Source organism: Ursus arctos, unplaced genomic scaffold (genome assembly GCF_023065955.2).
Source record: "Ursus arctos isolate Adak ecotype North America unplaced genomic scaffold, UrsArc2.0 scaffold_3, whole genome shotgun sequence".
NCBI classification, from domain to species: Eukaryota; Metazoa; Chordata; class Mammalia; order Carnivora; family Ursidae; genus Ursus; species Ursus arctos.
This window is the reverse complement of record NW_026622985.1, coordinates 87,788,699-87,813,103: the sequence shown is the minus strand read 5'-3', so window position 1 is coordinate 87,813,103 and position 24,405 is coordinate 87,788,699. Positions and strand designations below refer to the sequence as shown.

The following is a 24,405-nucleotide window of genomic DNA, read 5'->3' as shown; positions in this document are numbered from 1 at the left end:
GTACATGCACATCCAATGTGGTATTGGACATATGGTTTTATGTCTTTTACAAAAATATTCTTGAATTAATTACATTTTCAAAAAAATTAAATGGAGAGTTAGACTTCAGCTCAGGATGTAGAAAATCACAGGAAAAACCAGCTAACCTATAAAATTGTAACTTTTCTTGAGCCCATAAGAGACTGGTCATAAGTCCAGTTCACTGAAATCCAAAAAGTCACAAGATCTGTGCAGAGAAATGTGACACAGACATGCTTTGACAGAGCATGGGGGAGAGATGGACCCCTTACAAATGGGTAGGATGGAGTTGGGTATAATCTTAATGAATTCTTTTTTTTTAATTTACTTATTTGTCAGAGAGAGAGAGAGAGCACAAGCAGGGGGAGCAGCAAGCAGAGGGAGAAGCCTCAGCAGGGAGCCCGAGGCGGGACCCGATCCCGGGACCCTGGGATCATGACCCGAGCCGACTGACTGAGCCACCCAGGTGTCCCTTTACTGAGTTCTTAAAGGCCAAATATGGGTTAACATGTCAATTTGTAAAAGTTAATAGCAGAAGAAAGAACCAAGAAAATTATGCAGGGACAACTAAAACAAATAGACCGCAATGATTACTAGGTAATCTCCTCCCAACACAGAATGTCCTATATGAGATGATCTCTGTAGTACAGCAGTGCTTAGAACACAGCAAAAGATGATGTGAAGTTACAATATCCAGTTGGACAAGCACCGCCCTCAGGCAGTGCTGGGGGAATGGCATACAGGTTGGCGGTATTGTAAAAGGTCTTAAAATTATTATGCACGCTCTTTGATCCAATAACCCCAGTTTGAGAAATTTATCGTACGATAATAATGAAAGATGTATAGAGGAATTTACTTACGAAATTGTGTTTATTTGCTAGGGTCCTGGCAAGAAACAGATAGTACACTTAAATGGGATAAATGGAGGAAATTTAATGAAGGACTATCTCTGAAAAGGTGGGCAGGGTTAAGGGAAACCAACAAAGGTGGGGGGCATAACCTACGCAGTGATGGGGACACCATCCCACCCTAAGCAAGAAGGTATAAAGTGGGGGGATTACAGGAACCCAGGGAAAGTAACTATGAGAGAACCTCCCACCAGATGCATTCAAGGTCCTAGGTTCGAGGACACAGCCAATGAGTAGTCTTTTCAGGGTGGAAGCTGGGGGAATATATACGCTTGTCTTCCTTTTGTTCCATTATCAGATTTCTTGCTGGTGTTCCCTACCAACTCCCTCCCACATTGGTCAAATGCACTGGAAGCCAGAGGGGGAAGGAGCCCGATGAGGCAGTCTTGCAAAGGTCAGCTTCTCGAAGCAAACAGCATGGTGGAGAAGGGTAGAGGATAAACTGTAGGCTAAGAAAAATATCTAGCACAATGTCTGATGCAGCATTGTCCAACATTAGGGAATTTACTGAACAACTTGTGATAGGTTTAGATCTTGGAATATAATTCCACCATTAAAAATGATGTTTTGGGTGTATTCTTTGTTAAGGTGAAAAGATATTCATAATATATTGTTGAATGCAACAAAATTTTTTGTATAGTCTGATCCCAACTTTTTGTCAACATTATATGTGGGTATGTGTGTGCACGCATTTATGCATTTAATATGCCTGGAAGAGGGATGCCTGGGTGGCTCAGTCGGTTAAGTGTCTGCCTTTGGCTCAGGTCATGATCCCACGGTCCTGCGACTGAGTCCCACATTGGGCTCCTTGCTCAGCGGGGAGCCTGCTTCTCCCTCTGCCTGCCGCTAGCCCTTCTTGTGCTCTCTCTCTCTCTCTCTCTGACAAATAAATAAATAAAATCTTAAAAAAAAATTCCTGGAAGAGCATGTAGTCTGCTAACAATGCCTCTTTTGGGGAAGTGAGATTACAGATTATTTTAATATTCATAATTTTGATTCTCTGTATATCCTACCTTTTCTACAATGTGTAATAAAAAATTAAAGTTCTTTTTAGAAAAATGAGAACTATGGCATGAACTCACATTAATTCTGTGAGTTAAGTAGGTGCTATTCTTAACACTGACAAGGAAAATTCCTTAAAAATTCCATTAGAAGCCAATTTCAGTTTTGAATATAGTTACAAAATTCTTAAATAAAATTCCAGCAAAGAGTTGAACGATAATAATTATCATGATATATTATTAGTGCCAATTACACTACTGAGTGACTTACCTAATTCTTTAACTTGTTTTCATACAATACGACAAAGTAGGTATTCTACTAACATTTCCATTTTCAGGCGAGGAAGCCAAAGGTCAGAAAAGTCACGGCCAGAGTCACAAGGTTATTAAAGGGTGAACCAGTATTTAAAGTCAGGTCTGAAAAATAAATAAATAAAGTCAGGTCTGTCTTCTTCTAAACCCAGTGTTCCAAACTACACCATGGCTAAGTAGAACTTATCTCCGAAAATACAAGATAGGCAGATCACAGAACTCCGAATATATTCATCATGTCAACAGAATGCATAATGAACAGCAGAATATTACTTTGTAGATATTGCAAAGTCATTGTATAATATTTAAAAGACTCTCAGAAGCTAGAAGCAGGTAGATACTTCATTAACTTGGTGTTCTATGTCTTTAAAAACAAGAAAAATCCCATTAACTGTAAATCGACTGGTCACTATTATAATTATTTAGCAAGCTTTTAAAGATTATTGTCATTGCTTCAAGATGGCAAAAGTGGTTGGAAAGAAAAAGATCAAAACCTTACTATAGTCACCTGATGGAAATTCAATCATTCAGTACATATTACTGAGACCCTACCTTGTGCCAGGCACGGTAACCAGGTATTGACCAAATAGTGGCAAAGGATCCTGAAAGCTAACACTGGTGGAGAGCTAGCTATGTGCTAGGCTCTTTTCTAAGTGTTTTATGTATACCAACTCATTTAATCTTCATACAAGTGCATGAGGTAGTTACTATTATTGTTCCATTTTATAGATGGGGACCCTGAGGCACAAAGGGGCTAGTATGTCATAGCTAATAAGTAGTGGAGGTAACACAAATCCAGATGGTCCTGGGCCAAGAGTCTGGGCGATCAACCATTCTGTAAAAACTCTCTAAACCAGAATAGTGTCTGTCCTCATGGAGATTCTGGTTTAATGGCAAAATAGACATGAAACTAAACGCAGAATGAAATACGCAGTTTCAACTAGTAAGTGCCAAGGAATAGAGACTAGCGGAAATGACTTCCTAGAGGGGAGTGGAGCGGTCAGGGAGGGCTGGCATGGGGAGGAGCCTTTCAGATCACAGGTGGGTGAAGGACGAGGGGCTTCGGGAGAGAAGCAGGTGCAGAGGCTTTGGGGGCAGTTACTGGAAGGATGGTCCCAGTGGCTCCACTTATCTGCAGGAGTCTGGGAACTTTTGCAGGACGGGCTGAGCAATGGATTTTATTTGAAGTGTGATGGGGAGCTTCAAAGTTTTGCTTTTATATTTATGAAGTGTTTGTCTTCACTAGAGATGTTTTCTCTGCAGGCGTCTTATTTCTTACTCACCTGGTGGCTACTCTGTACGGCAGGTGGGAGTCCCTCAGACGTCTGTGGTCATGGATGATGGTGGCTGCATTTGATTCTGGTTCTAGTGTCAGACAGACAGCCCATCACACCCAAACCTTGAAGTTCAAGTTGATGCTCAGAAGGCTAGAGGGACACAGTGCGGATGTGGTATGAGGTACTTAGGATGACTCCCATTTTACAGATGAGGAACTCTGGTATAGGAAGTTGTGTTTGTCATAGGTATCCATGCCACGTCCAGGATTTGTGATCAGATCTGCATACTGTACTACACACGGGCAGTTTCTAGATTTCGTTTACCACCTGGCAGCCATCACTCTTTCTTCCCCGTGGTCTAGAGATGTGCTGCCGAGTACGGTGGCCACTAGCCACATGTGGACATTTAACTTGAATTAAAATTAAGAAAATGTTAAAAATTCAGCTTCTCGGTTGCACTAGCCGCACTTGAAGCGCTCAATAGCCATTGGTGGCTAGTGGCTATTTCAGTGGTTGGCACAGACGAATGGGACAGTTTGACTGTCGCAGAAAGTTCCGTCTTCTGGACATCGCTGGTCCAGAAACTTCTTAACTTGCCCTTTTTAAATGGCAGATGAGTTCTGCACAGAGTTGTTTGTGGGCAGATAATTTTATCCAGCTTCTCACAATTTTCATCCAGAGCCTATGAAATTCAGATTTTGTGAGCATATTTTATTGTTTGGAGATTGTCATTTCCTAAAGGGCAGAGACTGTGTTTTTCCTCTACTTCTGGGAAGAGTCTTAGTTCACTAAATTTAATAAATGTTTGCTGATGCCAATTACCATAGCTTATGAACTCTGTGTGAGACCAAGGGAATGTCATATCGGAAGTGACCTTTTATATTTTTCTCGCACTCTCCATTGGTGTTTCATAGTGTATAGTAGAGGAATCTGGCATTTCTGGACAGACTTTGAAATCTGAGAAGTTCTCTGTCAGCGTGAGGGTGGAGACGTAGATGTGACACAGTACATCCCACACGTCCAAAGAACTGTGGGCAAACTTAACACTCCCCTTAGGTTAAGTTGCTAAGTTAACCTAATTAGCTAATTAGGTTAATTGTGCATCGGGGAGAAGGGAGGGATGAGGTGAGGGAGGAGGCTGGCGTGGAGCTTATTTTTTGCATTTCTATTTATTCATTCAACAAGCATTACTCGAGCCCTGTAATCTGCCAAGCACTGCACTAGACACCAGGGAATAGAGATGAAAACAAGAAGGTCTCTGCACTTGAAGAACTTCGAGACACACCAAGTTTTATTCTGTGTGCTCAGTGCAGTGACAGAGGCATCACAGGGACTTAGGGCAGCACAGAGGAAGGGCAACAATCTGGCAGATCCCGGGAGGCTTCCTGGAGGAGTGATGCTCTGCCCACAATTTTAAGAGGCTCAAAAGCAGAGATCTCTCCCAGGAAGGGTGTCCTTTGAGGGTTTTGAGTGAAGAAGGAGTTTTCTAGAGAAGCAGGGTCATCAGGACAGATACCTCATTAGTCTGGGTTTGGCTTTATTTATTCAGGTAATTGATCTGAACGCACGACGAGATGGTAGACTAAGACACCAAGCTAGCCTACGATCATTATTCTCCTTCTGAATGTGCGCCAGAGTCGATGAGTTTTAGAGCACAGTCATCTGCGAGTTGGAGTTAGAAGAATGCCAGAGAATGAGGGTGATTCTAAAAACAGCTTTCGCCAACTGTTGCCGTGATTCTAGTGTGGATTTTTGGCATGCCTCAGGAGAGCTGCCGAGTTTGGGGCTATAGTGGGAAATGACCATGGAGAGTGTGGGCAGAGCATTGAGCCAGTCGATCTGTGGCAGCTTGTGTGTTGGGGGGAAGGAGTTGGGGCAAGACTGGGATTGTACTTTAGGAATATTCTCACTTGCCACTAAATTGTGCAGGAAGGACCGACACTTCCAGCCCATTTCATCCAGGACAAGGTCCTGGTTTTAAACACTGTGTCTGTGGGGGCACCTGGGTGGCTCAGTCGGTTAAGCGTCCGGCTCTTGATTTCGACTCAGGTCACGATCTCAGGTCATGAGATTGAGCCCCGTGTCAAGCCCCACATTGGGCTCTGTGCTCAGTGGGAGTCTGTGTGAGAGTCTCTCTTCCTCTCCCCCTCCCCCCCAATAAATAAACGCATTGTACTTGTGGGCATCAGTGCTTGACAATGTCACTGCCCCCCCCCCCCACATTGGCTTCCCCTTGGATAGGCAGGAGTTCCTCTCTAGGTAAATCAAGGTAATGTAAGGTATTCTACACTCTCTGAAGATTCATATTAGGCCACTTGGTTTTTACGAAGGACTTAGATTAGTACCTGTTTTTGCTAATGGAAAGAAATTCAAAGAGGATTTTTACTTTTATGAAAATAGTTGTTGCTGTACTAATGTATGTCTTTCCAACTTTCTGAAAGTGGGATATACTCTCCACTACATGCCATTTCCGTTGAAGAAATGTTTCATAGCTGTGCCTACTTTCAAATAGTGGGGGAAACCTGAACTTTTGCTTGCTACAATCTCACCGTATCCTATGTTTTTCCTCTTTTGTCTTCAAATTCCTTCTAAGTAGCTTTTCTTCAGCCCACATTCTGTTCATTTCTACCCTCTTGTCTTGCCTTTCTACTTTTCTTTTCTCTACAATACGCTTTCTCCTTCTCTCTCTCTCTCTCTCTTTTTTTTTTTTTTTAACAAATGCTACCCCTTGTTCCCATTGTTCAAGACCCAACTTAAGCCTCAGGCAGTCTGTGAAACCTTCCCTACCTGCCATAGTTCATGCTGATCTTTTCCTTTTTTGGGTTTTCACACTTCAAGCCCAAATCCTGTCATCTAACACTGAGACTTACGGTGTTGAAGAGTGAGAAATCACTTTGGAGCCCACCTAAAACCTCCATCTTGACCCATTATCATCTTCTCTTGGAGGAAGACATTCCAAACATTTTTTATTGAAAAGACAAGTCTAACAACAACATCAAAGGACAAAATGCCCCTAATCCCTTACCTTACTACAACAATCTTAAGTGTTGCACAGTTCCTTTCTAGTCATACATATTGTCTCACATTAACTCACAAGCCATTAGATATTTAGTTTTCCCTCCCCATTTAATGTTATAACCCAAACACACCCTACCTGTCTTTACAGTTATTGTAACAGAAGCATTCCCTCCTTACTGTAATATGATTCTGTCAAGCCACTCTCCTGGTACTGGACATGAGTCACTGGCTCTGCCGTTTCAAAAGACATACATGTTGCTCTTGAGGCCTTCTCCTCTGAGCTCTGAGAACAGACTCAATGAACCATCCCTTACGCTTTATTCTCTGTCTTCAGGCACCTTCTCTTCTGTCGACAGGGGTGTTCAGTCTTCTCTGTCCTAAAATACATCTCAACCCTACTGTGTACCATTCTCTTTGGCTGCCATCATTTCACAAGCAATGACCATGTCATCAAGTCCAAAGAGACTTTCTCAGTCCTTGTGGTCCCTGACCCTGACCATTCCCTTCTGCAACCTCCCTCCAGGCCTTTGGTGACACCACACTTCCCTTGTTCTCCTCAGCTTTCCCTCAGAGTCTCTCTGCCTTTTCCCACTCCCATTCAGCTTTTTCATGATGAAATCTTTTCACAAGGGCCTGTCCTCAGCCCTCTTCTTTTCTTCTCTCCTGTCTTCCCAGACACAGTCATTCACCCTCACATCTGCAGCTAACAACTTTGGGCCAGTGATTTTCGTATCTGTATTTTGAGCCGTACCCGCCTCATCTTCCAAGCCTGGCACTCACCCTCACCGCCCACTGCTTGTGCTCATGTTGCTACCTGGGTGCTGGCCGGGCTCCCACAGCCAACCACTCTGCCCTCGAGGATCTTTCCCCCTAACCCAGACTCTCCAACTGACTTCCCTTTACCTGTCCTTTTTATATGGCCTCAGATCCTGTGCACTTGATCTTAGCTGAAAGGCCAAGAAACGATGGCCTCAGAGCCTCTGAATCGTCCAAACTTTATTCTCTCCTCATATTTATCAGTTGATTTAAGATCCATACTACGTCTCATCTATTTTCTAATTTCCATTCAAACCCACAAAGACTTTATTAAAAAAAATTTAAATACATGGGGCACCTGGGTGGCTCAGTCGGTTTAGCAACTGACTCTTGGTTTCGGCTCAGGTCATGATCTCAGGGTCGTGAGATCGAGCCCAGTGTGGGGTTCTGAGCTGAGTGTGGAGCCTACTTAAGATTCTCTCTCTCCCTCTGCCTCTGTCCCTCCCCTGCTCCCCGCTTGCATGTGCTCTCTCTCTCAAAAATAAATAAATAAATAAATAAATAAATACAAAAGTAGTACAAGCTTGTGTTAAAAATGCAAATGATATACTATTATAATCAGAAGCATTAATATAGAGAGTAAAAAGTGAATGTTTGTCTTCATAAAAGTGAACATTCCCTTTCATATTTACTCCCCAACCTCTCTCCAAATTCTGTTTATTCACCCAGTGATACACTTACACTTTCTTATGGGTTTATAATCACATTTTTTCTCACTAATGGGATTATACAATACATTGTCTTGCTTTTTCCCTTCCCGCATGTTATATATAGGTCTTCCATGGGACAGAATAAGAAGTCCAGAAATAGACCCACACAAATGTAGCAATTAATTTTGAGAAAGTATAAAGTCAAGTCAATGAAGAAAGGATAATCTTTTCCACCAATGGTGCTATAACAACTGACATATGCAAAAAAATTAACTGCCACCCTTATCTCACAGAAATAGAAAAGTTGACTCAGATGGGTCATAGAGCTAAATATAAGAGCTAAAAATTACATTTCTAGAAGGAAACATAGGAGAAAATATTTGTGATCTTGGGTTAAGTAAAAACTTCTTATGTAGGAAACAAAAAGCAGGAGCCAAAAAAAAAAAAAAAAAGGAAAAAATAAAAATTGGGCTTCATCAAATTTAAAAACTTGTGCTTCTTGAAAGATACTGTTAAGGGAATGAAAAGACAAGTTAGGGAGTAGGAGAAAATATTGTTGAAATACTTATCTGCAAAAGGATTTGTATGTAGGACTTATAATGATACTTACAGCTTGATAATAAGAAGACAAAAGACCCAATTATAAAATGAGTAAAAGATTGGAAGAGGACCCTTCACCGAAAAAGAAATATCAATGGCAAATAAGCACATGAAAAGATGCTCAGTGTTACTAGTTATCAGGAAAATGCAAATTAAGACCACAGGGAGATAGCACTACACGCCTACTAGAACTGTTCAAATTAAACTGACCAGAGCAAGTGCTACGAAGATGTGGAGCAACTGGAACGCTTACCCATCGCTGGTGAGAATGTAAACTATGACATCCACTTTGGAAGACAACGGGCAGTTTCTTATGAAGTCAAATATGCAATTGTTACATAACCTAGGAGTTTAATTCCTAGATATTTATCCAAGAAAAATGAAAACATATATTCACACAAAGACCTGGAAGCAAACGTTTATAGAAGCTGCATCCATAGTAGCCAACAAACAAACAAAACAACCCCTCAAAAAAAATAAACCAAAAACAGCCAAAATGTCCATCAATTGGTGAATGAATAAACAAATTGTGGTACATCCATTCAATGGAATACTAGTTAGCAATAGAAAGGAACAAATCAGTGATACATGTAACAAGGGGGATGAATCTCGGAGACATGATAAGTGAAAGAAACCAGACACAAAAGGCAACATACTGTATCATTCCATTTATGTGAAATTTTGGGAAAGACAAAGCTGTAGAAACAGAAATTAGATCAGTGGTGATCAGGGTTTGGGGTAGAGGCAGGGGGTAAATTGCTAGCTGGCATAAAGGAACTTCTGAAGGCAATGGAAATGTTCTGTTTCTTGAACATGAATGTGGCTATAGGATTTCAAACATTTTCCAAAACTCATTAAAGTGTAAACTTTAAAAAAGGTGAATTTTATCTGATCGAATTACTGGACTGAATGTACCTGTTTGAAGTAAGCTTAACTAAAAAACAACAACAAAATATAGGAGAAAGAAAGAAAATAGAAGAAAGAAAGAAAGAAGAAAGACAAGCAAAAGCATATCTTTATATAGAATTTTCTATACCAGATGGTGAGCTGATTTTAAATTTTGATAGATAAGGCCAAATTGTCCTCCAAAATGGCTATACCAATTTATACCTCCACCAGTAGAATCTGAGAGTGCCTATTTCCCCACGCTGTGGCACAAATGGATATAATCATTTTTTTATAAGTTCTGTCTATTTGATGGTGAAAAATGTTATGATCCTGATACTTCAGGCATGCACAGTTAAGATCTTGCCCTAATTGGTCTCTCCACTTGCAGCCTTTTCTCTCTCCAAATCATCTTATATATTGTTAATAGAGTAATCCTTCTTGTGCCTTGTTCTAATAATATCTCATGAAAATTATTCACGATACCCACTGCCTACAAAATTACTCCAGACCCTTTAGCCAGATATTTGAGTCCTTGTTCTATCCCAGCTCCTACTTTCTCTCTTCTCTATGACTGTCTCCTCATTTTTAGCAGAAATTTTGACTCAAACCTCTAGTTCAATGGTTCTTACTCCTTTTTCTTTCCTTTTTGGGGGTACAGTTGACGCATAACCTTGTACAAGTTTAAGGTATACAGTATGATGATTTGATACACGTATATATTAGGTAAAGTAGGCATAATCGAGCCTGTCATCAGATGAGAAAAGATTGAGGTTTGAAAGTAACCTTTTCCCCAAGATGACAAGCTTTTATGTGAGAGAGCAGAGCTCAGAACTTAGCTATTCACATTCCCACTCCAGGGCTCTCCATTCCACCCCCTCCTGCCTTCCAGCCATCTCCAACTTTCAGGTTGTCAGTCTGTCCTTCCCTTTTTGATTCTAGTCCTCAGAATGAAGGGGCCTAGGTAAAAAAAAACACCTGGAGGCTCACATAGCATTTACTGAAATATCAGAAAGTATAAGCCACACCAGCAACCTATTAAATATTACTATCCTCCTCCTTGACGAACAGACCTTCGTAATGACCTGGTAGGGTAGGTTCAAAAGCAGAGCGGCGCCTGGGTGGCTCAGTCAGTTAAGCCGCTGCCTTTGGCTCAGGTCGTGATCTTGGGGTCCTGAGATCGAGCCCCGTGTCGCACTCTCTGCCCAGCCAGGAGTCTGCTTCTTCCTCTCCCTCTGTGCTCTCTCTCTCTCTTGTAAGTAAATAAAATCTTTAAAAAGAAAAATAACAAACCAAAAGCAGGATTCCCAGACTCCTTGAAATTATGGCAGCCAAGTCATAGGAATATGAATATGGGACTTGTTCCACCCTCTCCTCCCACTCCTGGTTCTTGGCTTCATTCCCTTGGGCTGCGTGGGTTCATCTCACCCTAATTGCATGTCTGAGTTCCCTCACTCCCCTGCAAACAACGACCCATGGCTGCTCCTTGGGACCAGACACACCTCGGCCCACCCACCCTTCCTCCCAAAGGCGAGGGAGGCCCTGAAAGTGAGCGTGGGGCCGACTGGCAGAGAATTCTGGGGTCCTGGGTACCAGACCACGGGGGAATGTGGGCTCCTGGTGGGGTGCTCCTTTGGATTCTCAGACTCCTTGTCCTGTGGGGAGAGGTGCAGTTGGGGGAAGCCCACTCTGGGGGGCCTCCCGTAAAACTGGGGCCCATTGTGCTGAGGTCTAAGTGTGGCACTGATCCTAACTCCCTCCCCAAATCAGACAGCAAACCTTTTGAGGACCCAGGCTAATTCTCCCCCCTCCCCCAGAGATTGCATTTTACTGGAAAACAAGAGATGGAAATTCTAGTTTAGGCTCAGCCCTAGCTATATAAACTCACCTCCCTGGTTTGTTTCTTTGTCTATACAATGAAAATTGTATGAGATAATCTCCAAAATCACTATTTTTATTTTCTTTTATATCCCCTCCCCCCATGGCACTAACAGGTCATAGTAGGTGCTCAGAAGTGTTTTCTGGATTTATTTTTTGCACCACTTGGTATGAGTGCCCTAAGGCTTTGTCTTAATCTCTTCTCGTCTCAGACACAAGTGTGTATGGGTGTGTGTGTTTACACATGTAGAGGCATGTATGTGCCCCTACCTTGTACCACTCAGTCCGTCTTGGACTTCCGAGTCACACAACCCGCTAGCTGGATGGTTAGAGCCCCAGGAGACATTTTCGTAGGCACTCAAGCAGAGTGCATTAAATCCTAACAGAGGTAACATTCACTTTTATGCCTTCAGAGCTTGGAAACTAGGAGACCCTAGGGGTCTTTCTATAGAGAGTTGGTGACCTTGAGTCATTTCTAATATCTCAAAGTAGCAATTTTTATGTCCCATCCCTTCTTAATGGCTTGGCAAGCATTTTGTTTTCTTTGAATTGGCTGAGACTGGAGAGGGAGCCTTCTTTCTCTGACACCCTGGGTACTAGTGTAGGTGGGAACTTCCTGGAGGCTGGCACTGAATCTGAAAGGTTGAACCACTTCACTGGGCAGGTGGATACTCTGGTTCAAGTCAACAAATGTATAATGAGGGATTACTGGAGCTACGGGAATCCTAAGCAGGATGACACCATCTTCAAACTTCATAATAATTTGGTCGGAGAGGCAAAGCATAAATTTTTAAAAGATAAAATAATACAACAGGACAAGACAATTTAAGAATCACCTCAAGGCAGTGGTTTGTAGTCAAATGACATGTTTACACAATGAGTTCAGAGGATGAAGAAAGGCATGAACAAGAGGTCCTAGATCTTGGGCCAAGGTATCGGGGCCAGACATGCCTGACTAGGCAGTCTTTTCACAGAGGAACTCACCTGGAGATTAAGGGCTGAAAACAAGGTATGCAAAATCCTCTGGAAGCTGGTGGGGAATCGGTTGCAAAGAACATGGGACTGTTTATGATGGGGACGTGTAATAAAGTACAAAACAAAATAGGAACATCAACACAAGCTATCTTTAACCTTTATTCTCAATTATCTTCCTTGAAACTAAAAGGTAGGTACTTCTAGGAGGGTGCCTCGGCCTTCTTTGGAGGACGGGCTATTACTGATTCTCCAGTAATCTCACCAGGGGGCAAGTTGCCCAGGTGGGTTGGAGCTACAAGGCTGGGCCTAGGAGGGGAACCGGACTGGAGAGCAGCTCGGACCCTTTTGTCAATGGTGATGATTCACATTTTCCGCTTACCACTATAGCTTCCCAGGCAATAAGAGAGTGTCCCCAACTCACACCTTTAGTCCCCTGCATGGTGCAAGCATTCTAACAGGATGCTAAGATCCAAAATTGCCAATTCCACGTTCCAAGACCTTAAACCATCAGGTGTCTTCAGTGTTAGATGCCTGGCACATAGCAGTTACTTGACAAATGTTAACTCCTTTCTTGGCTTTCCTCATTTCCCCTCCATCCCCAAACTCTGCCTCCGCAAACGCAAACGCTTATCCTCTGACATTCTCTCTATTGCCCAAGAGAGCTGCTTTTCCTAAAAGGGCCTGGACGTGCGCGGTTCTCTCCAGCTCCCAGGCAATCCGGTTCAGCAGGAGCCTTCTGAAGGCCTACTATGTGTGGGGTTTGCGGGCCTCCCAGGCCCAGAGCGTCCTGTCGTTCCTTAAGGACCCAGACAGGAGGCAGAACCTCTAGGGGGAGAAAGGATGGGTAGAGCTGTGTGCGCGCTTTTCCCACCTCCTCGACTGCACGTCGGGCGCTTGGGAAGGGAGCCCGACCTTTCCTTTGCTTTGTCCCCTCTGCAGCCCCGAAGGCTGTCCTCCGAAAGCAGGCGCCCCACTCACACCTGCCGCCCCGCACAGAATGGAGCAGAGCGAAGCCAGGCGCCAGAGGAGGGGCGAGAGGCCCGCCGCGCTCCGGGCTTGCCAGGTTTTCCGGCTCTGACCCCTCCTCGCGGGCCTCCCTCCCTCCGGGCGCCCCCGGGAGCCGAATGCGCGGGGCCACCCGGGCGACGGGCCCCGGTGTTCCGTGCAAGGCGGGGCGGTGCCGGCCGCCGGCCCGGCCCAGGCCTCCCGCGCCCCCTCCCGGGAGGCGGGTTCTGGGGGAGACCCGGCACCGGCCCCGCGCGGCGCAGCGTCGGCGCGCCCGAGCCCCGCGCTCCCCGCCTGGCCGCCCCGCAAGCAGGCGCCCGGCCGGCCGGGAGGTGGTGCTCGCCTCCCCGCGCCCGGGCCCGCGCGTTGCCGAGCAGCGGCTCGGAGGCTCCGAAGGGGGCGGAGCGGCGAGGCCGGCGTGCTGCTGGCGGCCCCTGTCCGCGGTTCCGGCCCCCGGCCCGCCCCCGCCTCGCCGGCCTCCCTCCGCGCCGGTGCGCGGCGCCCCGTCCCAGCAGCAGCCGCAGCGGCCGCCCGTCCCGGGCCCGAGAGCGCCGAGCCGCGAGGCCGGGCCGGGGCGCCGGCCGGGACTGCCGGGGGCGCGGCGCCGACGCCGAGGCGCGGCCATGGAGGGGAAGACCCGCGCCGGGGTCGCGCTGGTCCCGGGGCCGAGCGGCCGCGGGCCTTCCGCCCGCCGCGCCCGCCGCCTCCGCCGCCGCCCGGGGCTGCTGCTCCCCGGCCTCTGGCTGCTGCTGCTGGCCCGGCCAGCCTCGTGCGCCCCAGGTAAGCACCGCTGAGACCCCCGGGCCGCGACCCTGCCTTTTTTTATTGCTGTTATTTTCAAAATCCTGCTTTCCCCGCCCACCCTCTTTTATTCTCCACTGCTCCCTAGCCCTCCTTTCTTGAGATGCTTTTCTATTCTTCTTGGGCCCAGCAAATAAAAAGGCACGAAAATAAAACGAAAAAGCGAACGGATTCTGGCCAATCTTGCTAAAGGTCTGCAAAGCTCTCCTGTTATCCACGGAGCCCGAGGCGGGTCTGTGGCTTCGCCAAATGTGCCTTTATTTTCTCTGCAAAATGCAGGCACTGAAATTATATTTGTGCATGGCTGTATCAGTGTGGTATAGCGAATGTTTGGGAATACTTCATTGTAGGGGCCAAGGGGTACATTCGGTGTGTGGGCTTTAAAACAGTATTGCTTTACTCTGAGTAGCCCGGCGTCCCCCAGATGCAGGCAGGCTGGCGGTGTCCCCCAGTGCACCAGGACACAAAGAACATTCAAAGAAAATCTCTTGGAAAGCGCCCTGGCCATGGATCTTTCCAGGGAAAATAGCTATTGCTATGACTTCTGCAAAGGGATAAGGACAATAGAGGGTGACAATATTGTGATTCTTCAGTGTCAGGGCATGAAAGGAGGAAGGGTTGTTTTATAATACACGCAGTTTCCTGACTCTTCGTCAGCATGGAATTAAGAGGCATCATTTATGAAGGGGCATGTGGGCGGGTTTTGTTGCTGAAATGATTTAATTCATATTGCTTCTCTGAAATGTTTATTTGCCCACCCTGAGCATACACACAGGCTGGTCTGGAAACCATCTCTGAGCTGACACGCTGTAAAGCGGTGGCTGCCCCAGCACACACCCTCCACCACTTTGGGGGCAGAGAAGGAAAGGTGGAATGAGCAGCTCTGGGTGGAGAGCTGCTGCACAGTGAGCACAAACAGAGCCAGGGAAGCTCCTCCAGATCCTCCCTTCGTGGGAGCAGGGCCGAAGGACTGCCAAGTGGCTTTGGAAGGAAATGGAACGCATTTGAAGGTGTCCCTTGGACATCACCGTCGGAATTATAACCAGTGCCACATAGGGGATGGTACACTGGAAACACAGGAAGGGGCTTCAGGAATTGTAGAGTGGAACCAGTCCTCTTACTACAGAGGAGACTGCTGGAGAATTGGCTTGGTCAAGGTCACTGGCTAGTTGGTGCCGACTCATCACTTTTCCATTACCCCCTCCTGCCCCGTGACCTATATAGGCTTATGCGCACCTGAGGCCTCCACAAAGATCCCCCGCAGCTGGGTGGAACCCTGGCTCAGGGAGCCCCACCAGAGCTGGGGACGACAAAACAGGTCTCTTGCGGGCAGTATACAGGTGCAAACAACTTTGCCTAACCTGGCACCTCCGGCCCCAGTCCTGCCCTCTGTGTGTTCCAGCCCTGCGTGTCCAGAGCAGAGGAGACTCAGGGCTTTCTGTGAGAAGAGAGAATCAGGAAGAGTGCCCTTGGCTTTCCTCTGCAAAGAAAGCCCATCTGATACTAATGGACTCATCTGCGAGGGGACCCGGCACACTAATCGTTTCCATTTACTGAGTGCTTCCTCTGTGTCAGATGCTGCATTTTATAGAAACGATCCAATCATGTTATGAGTTGGGCACGATAAGCCCCATTTTACAGATGAGGAAACTAAGACTTCAGGAGTTTGGGTTAGTTTGATTAAAAACTCTATGCGTTTAACGTCTGCGCAGCTTCCCCATGGGAATGTGGCCAACGGGGTATACTGCAGATGTGGAGAGAATAATTCTTTTGGTAAATTTAAAGTATATATGGAGCTGTTTGCACTGTCCCTCTGTAAGTTTCTTGTCTAAGTTGTTCCTGTTTCCCATCAACCCCCAATACAAATATCCAACCTGGACACATGAAATTTATTATATTTCTGCGCTGGAGCTGACATCACAGGGGTGGAGACTTCATCCTTTCACTAACTTGTGTATGGGGCTCCTCTGGTTTGTACCGTTACTTCTAGGCCAGGTGATAGAATAGCAGCTGAAGGGGTGAAGGGCACCGCATCTGTCCTCAAGGATCCAATTGGGAGCTCAAAGCCGGTGCAGATCCTTGCATGGACTGTTCCTTCGAGAAAAAAACATCTTAAAGGTGGCCCCTGACCCACTTCTTGAAGGCTGTGAGGAGCCATAGTGGTGGAGGGTAGCTTGCCGATGTAGGAGACCTGGGCTGGTGAGGGCTGGTTGATCCTGGGAAGAGGCTGCATTTAGTTGGCCCATGATCTCTTCTCTGTGCCACTAGGACCCTCTGACTCCCAGTCCTGAGTGCTGTCTTTTCACCATCAGAGTGGGGATGGTGGGGGAGGCTTTGCTGAAACCCCGTTTCCAAAGAGCCTGATTCAGAAAATGGCCTGTCTTAATCCTGTGTGGGATTTCCTGGGTTAGGCAGCAGTCCTTTTCAAGACTGGCTGAAAATGATCTCCTTCAGCAGTCTTCTCTTTCCTTGTCAACTTTTGTTAAATGGAGTCCACCTTTCAGTGGGTCCCCTTATTTCAGCCTTTATTTAAATTTTTGTGTTTTATTGATTTCTTGTCTATTTCTGTTTCATTCAGCATCTTGAATGTGCCCTTTTTTTGTTTGTTTAAACATTTATAAGTTTGGTCTTGACGGTTCACTGTTGTGGAAACAACTTGTAGTACTTTGGACTTGCTTTTGATTGTGTTTTTTAGGCAATCCTACATCCACAATATAAAAAGAGAGAATTGTGCTCCATTTCTTCATCTTTTTTTTTTTTTTAAAGATTTTTTATTTATTTATTCGACAGAGATAGAGACAGCCAGCGAGAGAGGGAACACAAGCAGGGGGAGTGGGAGAGGAAGAAGCAGGTTCATAGCAGAGGAGCCTGATGTGGGGCTCGATCCCACAACGCCGGGATCACGCCCTGAGCCGAAGGCAGACGCTTAACCGCTGTGCCACCCAGGCGCCCCTCCATTTCCTCATCTTATTCATTGATAAGTCTTTCTTAAAAATAATAGTTATTATGGAATTAATAACTTTGCAGAGATTTTGGAAATTACTAGAAGGTACAGAAAACAGGTACCCATAATCAGACAACCCATAGATAGCGCTGTGAATAGTTTTTAACATTAAAAAAAGTGAAAAGTGAATTATATGCACTTATTACTTATATATGCATTTATTACTTTTTCAATATTTAACTTAAGCATTTTCCTATTCATTAAATATTGTTTGAAAGTACAGTGTTCCATCTTAATAATTTCCTTAATTATTCTTTTATTATTTCCAGCTTTTTTGGCTATTATAAATAACGCTATGATGAATAGCTATGTAGATAAGGCTTTGTATTTCTTTGTGTTTGTGTGTGTGTGTGTGTGTGTGTGTTTAGCACACATTTCTAAATTGGGAATTAGAATGCAATTTAAATCCAAGACCCACCAGGCTGAATCTTCGCATGTTCAGTGTGCTGGGTACCTACTAAGTGCTCTGTAAGTGGTTGTTGAATGAATCGACTTTTTCTATAAAGCCATAATGCTGAAATAAACCTTAGCAATTTATGCAGTGGCCTATTTCACTTCATCATCATCAGTACTGGATATTATTTTTAAAACTCTTTTTTTATTTTTTATTTTTATTATTTTTTTAATTTTTAAAACTTGTAGAATAAATTTGTAATCCACTATTTAAGTTTTTTTTGGGGGGGTTGGCTATTTTTGGTTTATTTTGTCTTTGTATTCTGTGAATTCTCTCTGTGTTTTTGCTCACATATATGTTGTGGGTATATATTTAAATCTTTGTATGTTAAGGATAGCAACCATTTCTCTCCTATTGGTTGACTTTTCCCCCTTCCAATGGATTTTCCTTTCAATTTTATATAATTTAGAAATTCGGAAGTTTTGATTATTTTGATTAGCCAAATCGGCTGTTCTGCTTTTCTTTTTGTAACTTTTTTCGTTGCATTTATTCTCACGGCATGTTGAATTTTTACCTTAATGTACTTATTTTATTATTAGGCATTTTGAAGTGAACATTTGTTGTACTTTTTGAGTGGTTTAGTATCCTATAAACAGAGACTTTAAATGTTTCAAAAGTGTGATCCCTAGCCCTCCTGGGTCAGTATCACCAAGGGATGTGGGGGTGCTTGTTAAGAATTTAGATTTCTGGGGCTCACCCTTGACCTACATTAGATCTTCGGTGGTGGTGCCTGGGTATGTTCATTTTTAACAAGTTCACAGCTGATTGTGAGGCATTTTAAACTTTGGAACCACTGATCCAGAGACTAGACACCCAGTAATTGACAACTCATAGCATTTTGGGGACACACCGCTTAACATCTTGCAGTTGTCTTTTCATGATTGGAACAACTGATTTAAAATTGTAATGTGGCAATTATTATTATTATTATTTGTTCTGTCTTGTTGGCTTGGTTTTCTTTGGGCTGGGACTCAAAGGGCATAGAGGACTTCATTTTAAACTCTCGGTCCTGGCCCCTGGGGAACGGCTGTGGCCCCCCCCTTGTCAGGAAGTGCCTCACTTAATCCTGAAAACAGAACCCAGCCAGGGAGCTGTTGAAATTCACCAGGGACCTGGGAACCACAGGTTTCCTATTAGTGTGCCCTGGGTGCTAGAGGCAACTAGTTGCTGTAATTAGAATTACACCAGGTTGATTCTCTCAGATGGGAAGATGCTACTGTAACTGACTTAATTGGTTTCCACGTTGTGACCGCCCACCTCTCTTCTGCAGCTCACAGTGGCGCGATCGCTTTCTTGTACTTAAGCGGCATGATTTGTTGGAAGGCTCATTGGACTGTGAGCTACCCGACCCGAGTGAGCTCTTTTCCGCTGATAACTTGCTTTGTGACTGTGGGCGAGTTACCTTGTTCTGGGCTTCTTCATGGATGCCTGAGATTATCTCTAACTCCCTTTTAGCTCTTAGATTTCAAGTGCCCACGTTGGATACCTTGGAATGCACTTGTTATCGACGGCGACAGTCCTGTGCCTGTGGAATGTTTGTACCACTGTCTGCCCGTCCTGTCGATGTTCTAGCCCAGTGACTTGCTGAAGGCAGTTCATTCAATAATTCTTGTTTTTGAAAAAATAATCCTCCTCTACTCTTCTCTCCTGCATCCCCACCCCTGGGACACATACTTTGCTCTCTCACATTCTTTCTGTCTCTTCTGTTTATCCATCTTCGCTGATAATGCCGTAGGTGTGCTAGTGCTGTGGCTTACGGCTTCAGGCATTGCCTCTCCTCGTTAGTGAAAATCTAACCTTGTTACTTACGGTGAAAGTGTGGGCCACAGACCTGCAGCATCGGGGCCATCTGGCAGCTGGCTAGAAATGCTATCTCAGGTCCTACCCCAAGCCTTCTGAGTCCGAATCTGCGTTTTCACTAGCTCCTCAGGTGATTTTGAACACACACTTGAAGTTTGGGAAGCACCGGGCGAATAGGTGCTGTCGTGTTCCAACCATCTGGGACGAAGTGATGTTGGATCACCAGGGGCCTGAGTCAGCCCACACTTCTCTGGAGCCATTCCAGGTCTTCAGGGACCTTGAGATGCGCCTGCCGTAGGGACTGTGTGAATAGTGCATTTGACCAGGCATCTTCAGAACAAAATGGTTCTCTAGACCTGCCCTGATTTATAACCTGTTCATTCACTATGGACATTTGGCTGGCTGTGAAAGTACTGAAACGCCGTCGTACCAGTTGGTAAATCGCTGCTCTACTGAGCATCCCCAACTCCCCAAGTGCCTGGGGCCTCCCTGCCCTCCCTTCGGCACTCCGGGTTTGAAGACTGAGTTGCACCCACGTCAGATGGAGGGTCAGCCCACACGGGTTTTTCAACCCCAGGGTCTGCTTCATGGTGACAGACCAGCAGCTGACAGAGGGCCACCTTCTGCTTTTTGGGGGGCAAGGAGGGGGTGCTGTGTTTCTTCAAGGAGTGAGATAGGGCAGAACGCTAGGGAAGGTAGGGGCCGCTTGTGCAGTTGAGGGAATAGAGGGGAGTGCGGCAACACCGGGTGGGGCTCAAGGAGGTGGTGGAAAGGGGGCGGGAGGGAGAAATGGAGGCTAATCTGGAGACAGAGGCGTTGAGGAGAAAGGGGAGCTTTGTGGAGAGAGGTAGACAAGATGATCTTTTGGGAGGATGGCAAGCAGGGGCGGAATTGGGAGCTTGAGAAAATACAACTGGTTTCCAGAAACCACTGCGAAGAGATGAAGGCACCACTTGCCAGGCGGGTGGTGTCTGCTTGCCCCTCCAGCAACCCTGGGTGGCCCAGAGCCTTGGTGGGAAGTGAGCGGGCGACAGTCCTCCTGGGTTATCTCCCTGCAAGTCCTGGCGCGAGGTCCGGCTTGGGAGGCTCGCCGCCCCGGTGATGGGCGGGTAGTGCCCAGCCCTGTGGAGTCATTTAGAAAACCCTCCTTGCTTCTCTCTTTGTTCTCCTGTCTCTTGTTTGGGCCTGTGGAAGCGACCCTTCTTCACTATCGTTTTGGGTGCTAGGATTAACTTTGGAGCCAGACAGCCTGAAGGACTGCTTTAAAACACTGGGTAAATACTGCTGGGGAGCTTTCAAAGGGAAAGCCTCAAACATGCAAAACAAACCAACTTCTGAAGCCAGCTTTGAGGGGGACCTGGGCCAAGCCCAGGAGACAGGTGTGAACTGGTGGCCAAGTCGCTAGGCCTCTGCTGCTCCAGGTGTGGCCCACAGGTCAGCAGCAGCAGCGGCCCCTGGGAGCTTGTGAGAAAAGCAGAGTGCCTGGTCCCACCCCACGTCTACGGAATCTGCCTCTTAGCAGCACCTCGCCCGGGATTTGTACGCGTCCTAAGGTTTGAGAAGCTCTGGCCTCCACACTGTCTCCTTGAGGTTGGGTGCATTTTAAAGATTTTGGGTTGCTCCCTAATCACTGAGGAGTCTTGACCTTGTAAAAGTCCAGCCCAGATTTTAAGTCGATTGGGCACACCGAGGGAAGGAACGGTAGCAGGTTCAGAGCCGAGCTGGTGTCGGGCTGGGCGTGCAAGTCAGAGCACTGGTCCTGCTCTGTCTCTCCCCACGGACCTGTCCCCCCCACCCCCCAGGGCCTGAGCGTATTTGGAAACCTTTTTTCTGGTCCTTAATTTCTCTGCCCTGACCGCGGGAGTCCGGGCGGCTGGCTGCGGAGGATGACAAAAGCACGTGGAGATCGTTGAAGCAAACAGGTGTCAAAGCTGAGGTGGAGGTGGAAGGGACCCAGGTGTCTGTCAAGAGATGAGCGGATTAACAAAATGCGGCTTATGCATACAATGGAATTATTCCTTCTTAAAAAAGAAGGAGATTCGAACACACGCTGCAGCATGGACGGCCCTTGACATTCTGCTCAGTGAAATAAGCCAGTCACAAAAAGACGAAAACTGTATGATTCCTCTTATGTGAGGTACCTAGAGTTGTCAGAATCACGGAGACAGAGAGTAGAATGCTGCTTAACCAGGGGCTGAGGGGAGGAGGGAATGGGGTTTGGTGTTGAACGGGGACAGAGTTCCAGTTCTGCAAGATGAAAAGCGTTCTGGAGATTGGATGATTGCACAACCAGTGTGAATATACTTAACGTTATTGAACGGTACGTGTAGAAGTGGGAGGTTGATATAGTGAATTTTATGTTGTGTGTGTGTGTGTTTTAAAGAGTTTTTATTTATTTGGCAGAGAGAGAGACAGCCAGCGAGAGAGGGAACACAAGCAGGGGGAGTGGGAGAGGGAGAAGCAGGATCCCAGGAGAGGAGCCTGATGTGGGGCTCGATCCCAGGACTGTGGGATCACGCCCTGAGCCGAAGGCAGAGGCTTAACGACTGAGCCACCCAGGCGCCCCTGTGTGTGTGTTTTTTTCAAACCACAATTATGAAAAAAAAAAAAAACACCAAAAACAAACCCCAAAACAAAGGGAAGGTGGGTGGGGACTAGCTGGTTGGGGAGCAGAAGTGAACGCTTGTGAGAGCTGGGAGCCACAGTGGTGAGGAGAGGATGGGAGCACACAACAGGTGTTCAGTGGGGACAGGTGGGCTCAGGTGACAGGCGGGATGCAAGGACTTCTGCAGACCATCAGAGGCCTGATCAGAATGGGGACAGGGAGGGGGCAGGTCAGTGCCTGGTGACCAGGAGAGGAGTCACAGCCCCTGCATCTGGCTTGTGGCACCAGCGAGGATCTCCAGGCCTCTCTGCCTCAGGACTGCTTCACCTCACCCCTCACCCCTCACCTCACCCACCTCTCACCTCACTCTTCACCTCACCTCACCTCACTTCACCTCTCACCTCATCCATTACCCCTCACCTCACCCCTCACTTCTCATCTCATACGCCTCACCTCACCTCTCACCTCTTATCTCACCTCCCTTCTCACCTCGCCCCTTCACCCTTTACCTCTCACCTCCCCCCTCACCTCACCCTTTACTCTCATATCATGCTTCTCATTTCACCCCTCACCCTTTACCTCTCACCTCACCCTTCACCTTACCCTTTACCTCTCTTTTCACGTCTTACCTCACCCCTCACGTCACCTCTCACCTTACTCTTTACCTCTCACCTCCCCCTTAACCTCTCATCTCACACTCCTCACCTCACCCCCTCCTTGCCTCTTATCTCTTATCTCACCTTGCCTCTCATCTCATGCCTGACCTCACCCATCACCTCTCACCTCACATCTCACCCCTCCCACCTCACTTTTCATCTCACCTTTTACCTTTCACCTCAGCTCACCATCTCTTCATGTCCTGGACAGCCGTTTGATGGAGGATGGGCTAGGGGACTGGGCTGGGGAAGGGGTGGGGTTTTCAACCTGGGCCTAAATAGAGGCTGAATAGAGTCTTAAGAATTTATAAAATCATGGGGCGCCTGGGTGGCACAGCGGTTAAGCATCTGCCTTCGGCTCAGGGCGTGATCCCGGCATTATGGGATCGAGCCCCACATCAGGCTCCTCCTCTGTGAGCCTGCTTCTTCCTCTCCCACTCCCCCTGCTTGTGTTCCCTCTCTCGCTGGCTGTCTCTATCTCTGTCGAATAAATAAAATCTTTAAAAAAGAAAAAAAAAAGAATTTATAAAATCAGATTCTTCTTCCTAGCCCTTGGAATGGGGCTTTTACATATTTTTATGCATTTTCACAATTACAATAGCTTTATTGGTTTTTTTCCTGATTATTATTTTTATAGTCTTTGCAACGATGCATATGGACGATTCCCTCTGCCTAGAACATTCTTATCTCCGATATTATCTACATGGTTTACTACCCCCTTTCTTCAGGTCTACTCAGATCTCATGCAGTCAGAGAGGCTTTCTCTAAGTCTTAAAAATACAGTGATCTCCTTCATAACTCCTTGCTCCACACTCGGCATTATTTTCCTCCATGGCGCTTAGCACCATCTTTTTTTGTCTGTTCATTCCCTGTCTGCATCCACTAGACATCAAGCTTCATCAGGGCAGACCATCTGTTTTCTTCTGTGCTGTTTGCTCATTTATTCTTTACATCTTTCTTGAGTGACTGCTCTGTGCAGGCACTGTGGTGGGCCCTTGGGATCCATCAGCCAACAAGGTTAATTGTATGCTGTGTTCCTAGGCGATAAGCGCCAGGAAGGAATGGGGCACAGAAAAGGCTTGGTTGTGAGGAATTGCAGTTTTAATCTGGGTGGTTAGGGTGGCCTCATGGAGAAGGTATCTTAGTATGCGAGGGCTGCCATAACGAAATGCCACAAACTGAGTGGCTTAAACAGCAGTTTATTGTCCCATGGTCCTGCAGGCCAGAAGTCCCCCATCAAGGTGAGCAGGGCAGTGCTCCCTCTGAAGGCACTTAGGAAGGGTCTATTCCAGGCATCTCTCCTAGCTTCTGGTAGTTCCTTGTGCAGCACAACTCTAATCTTCATGTCGCCTTCTCCCTGTATGCATGTCTGTGTTCACATTTCCCCTTTTTATAAGCACCGTCATATTGGATTGGGGCCATCCTACTCCAGTATGACCTCATCTGAACTAATTACATTTACCGTGACCCTGCTTCCAAATAAGGTCACATTCTGAGGTACTGGGAGTTAAGACTTCAAGATATGAATTGGGGGGGGGGGCATGGCTGACCCGTAACAATGACATATAATCTAAGATTTGAAGGAGGTAAGGGAGTGAGCCAAGCAGGTATTTGGGGAAGCAGTGTTCCCAGCAGATGAAGTAGCCAGTGTCAAGGTGGGAGTGTGCCTGGTGTTGGGGGATGGGGAGGAGGCCAGTGTGCCCAAAGCAGAGCGGGTGGGGGTGAGGGTCAGCAGCTGCTCA

At 46.3% G+C, this 24,405-nt stretch overlaps 1 protein-coding gene across 1 annotated transcript in view; it reads left to right on the top strand.

Annotated features, from left to right (window-relative positions):
* Nucleotides 1–13,462: 13,462 nt before the first annotated feature.
* Nucleotides 13,463–24,405, top strand: part of KIAA1549 (KIAA1549 ortholog) — a 134,556-nt gene continuing 123,613 nt past the window's right edge. Inside the window, exon 1 of the mRNA XM_048213139.1 lies at nt 13,463–14,123. Within this exon, the coding sequence (XP_048069096.1) occupies nt 13,463–14,123 (661 nt within the window). The remainder of the gene's footprint in view (nt 14,124–24,405) is intronic.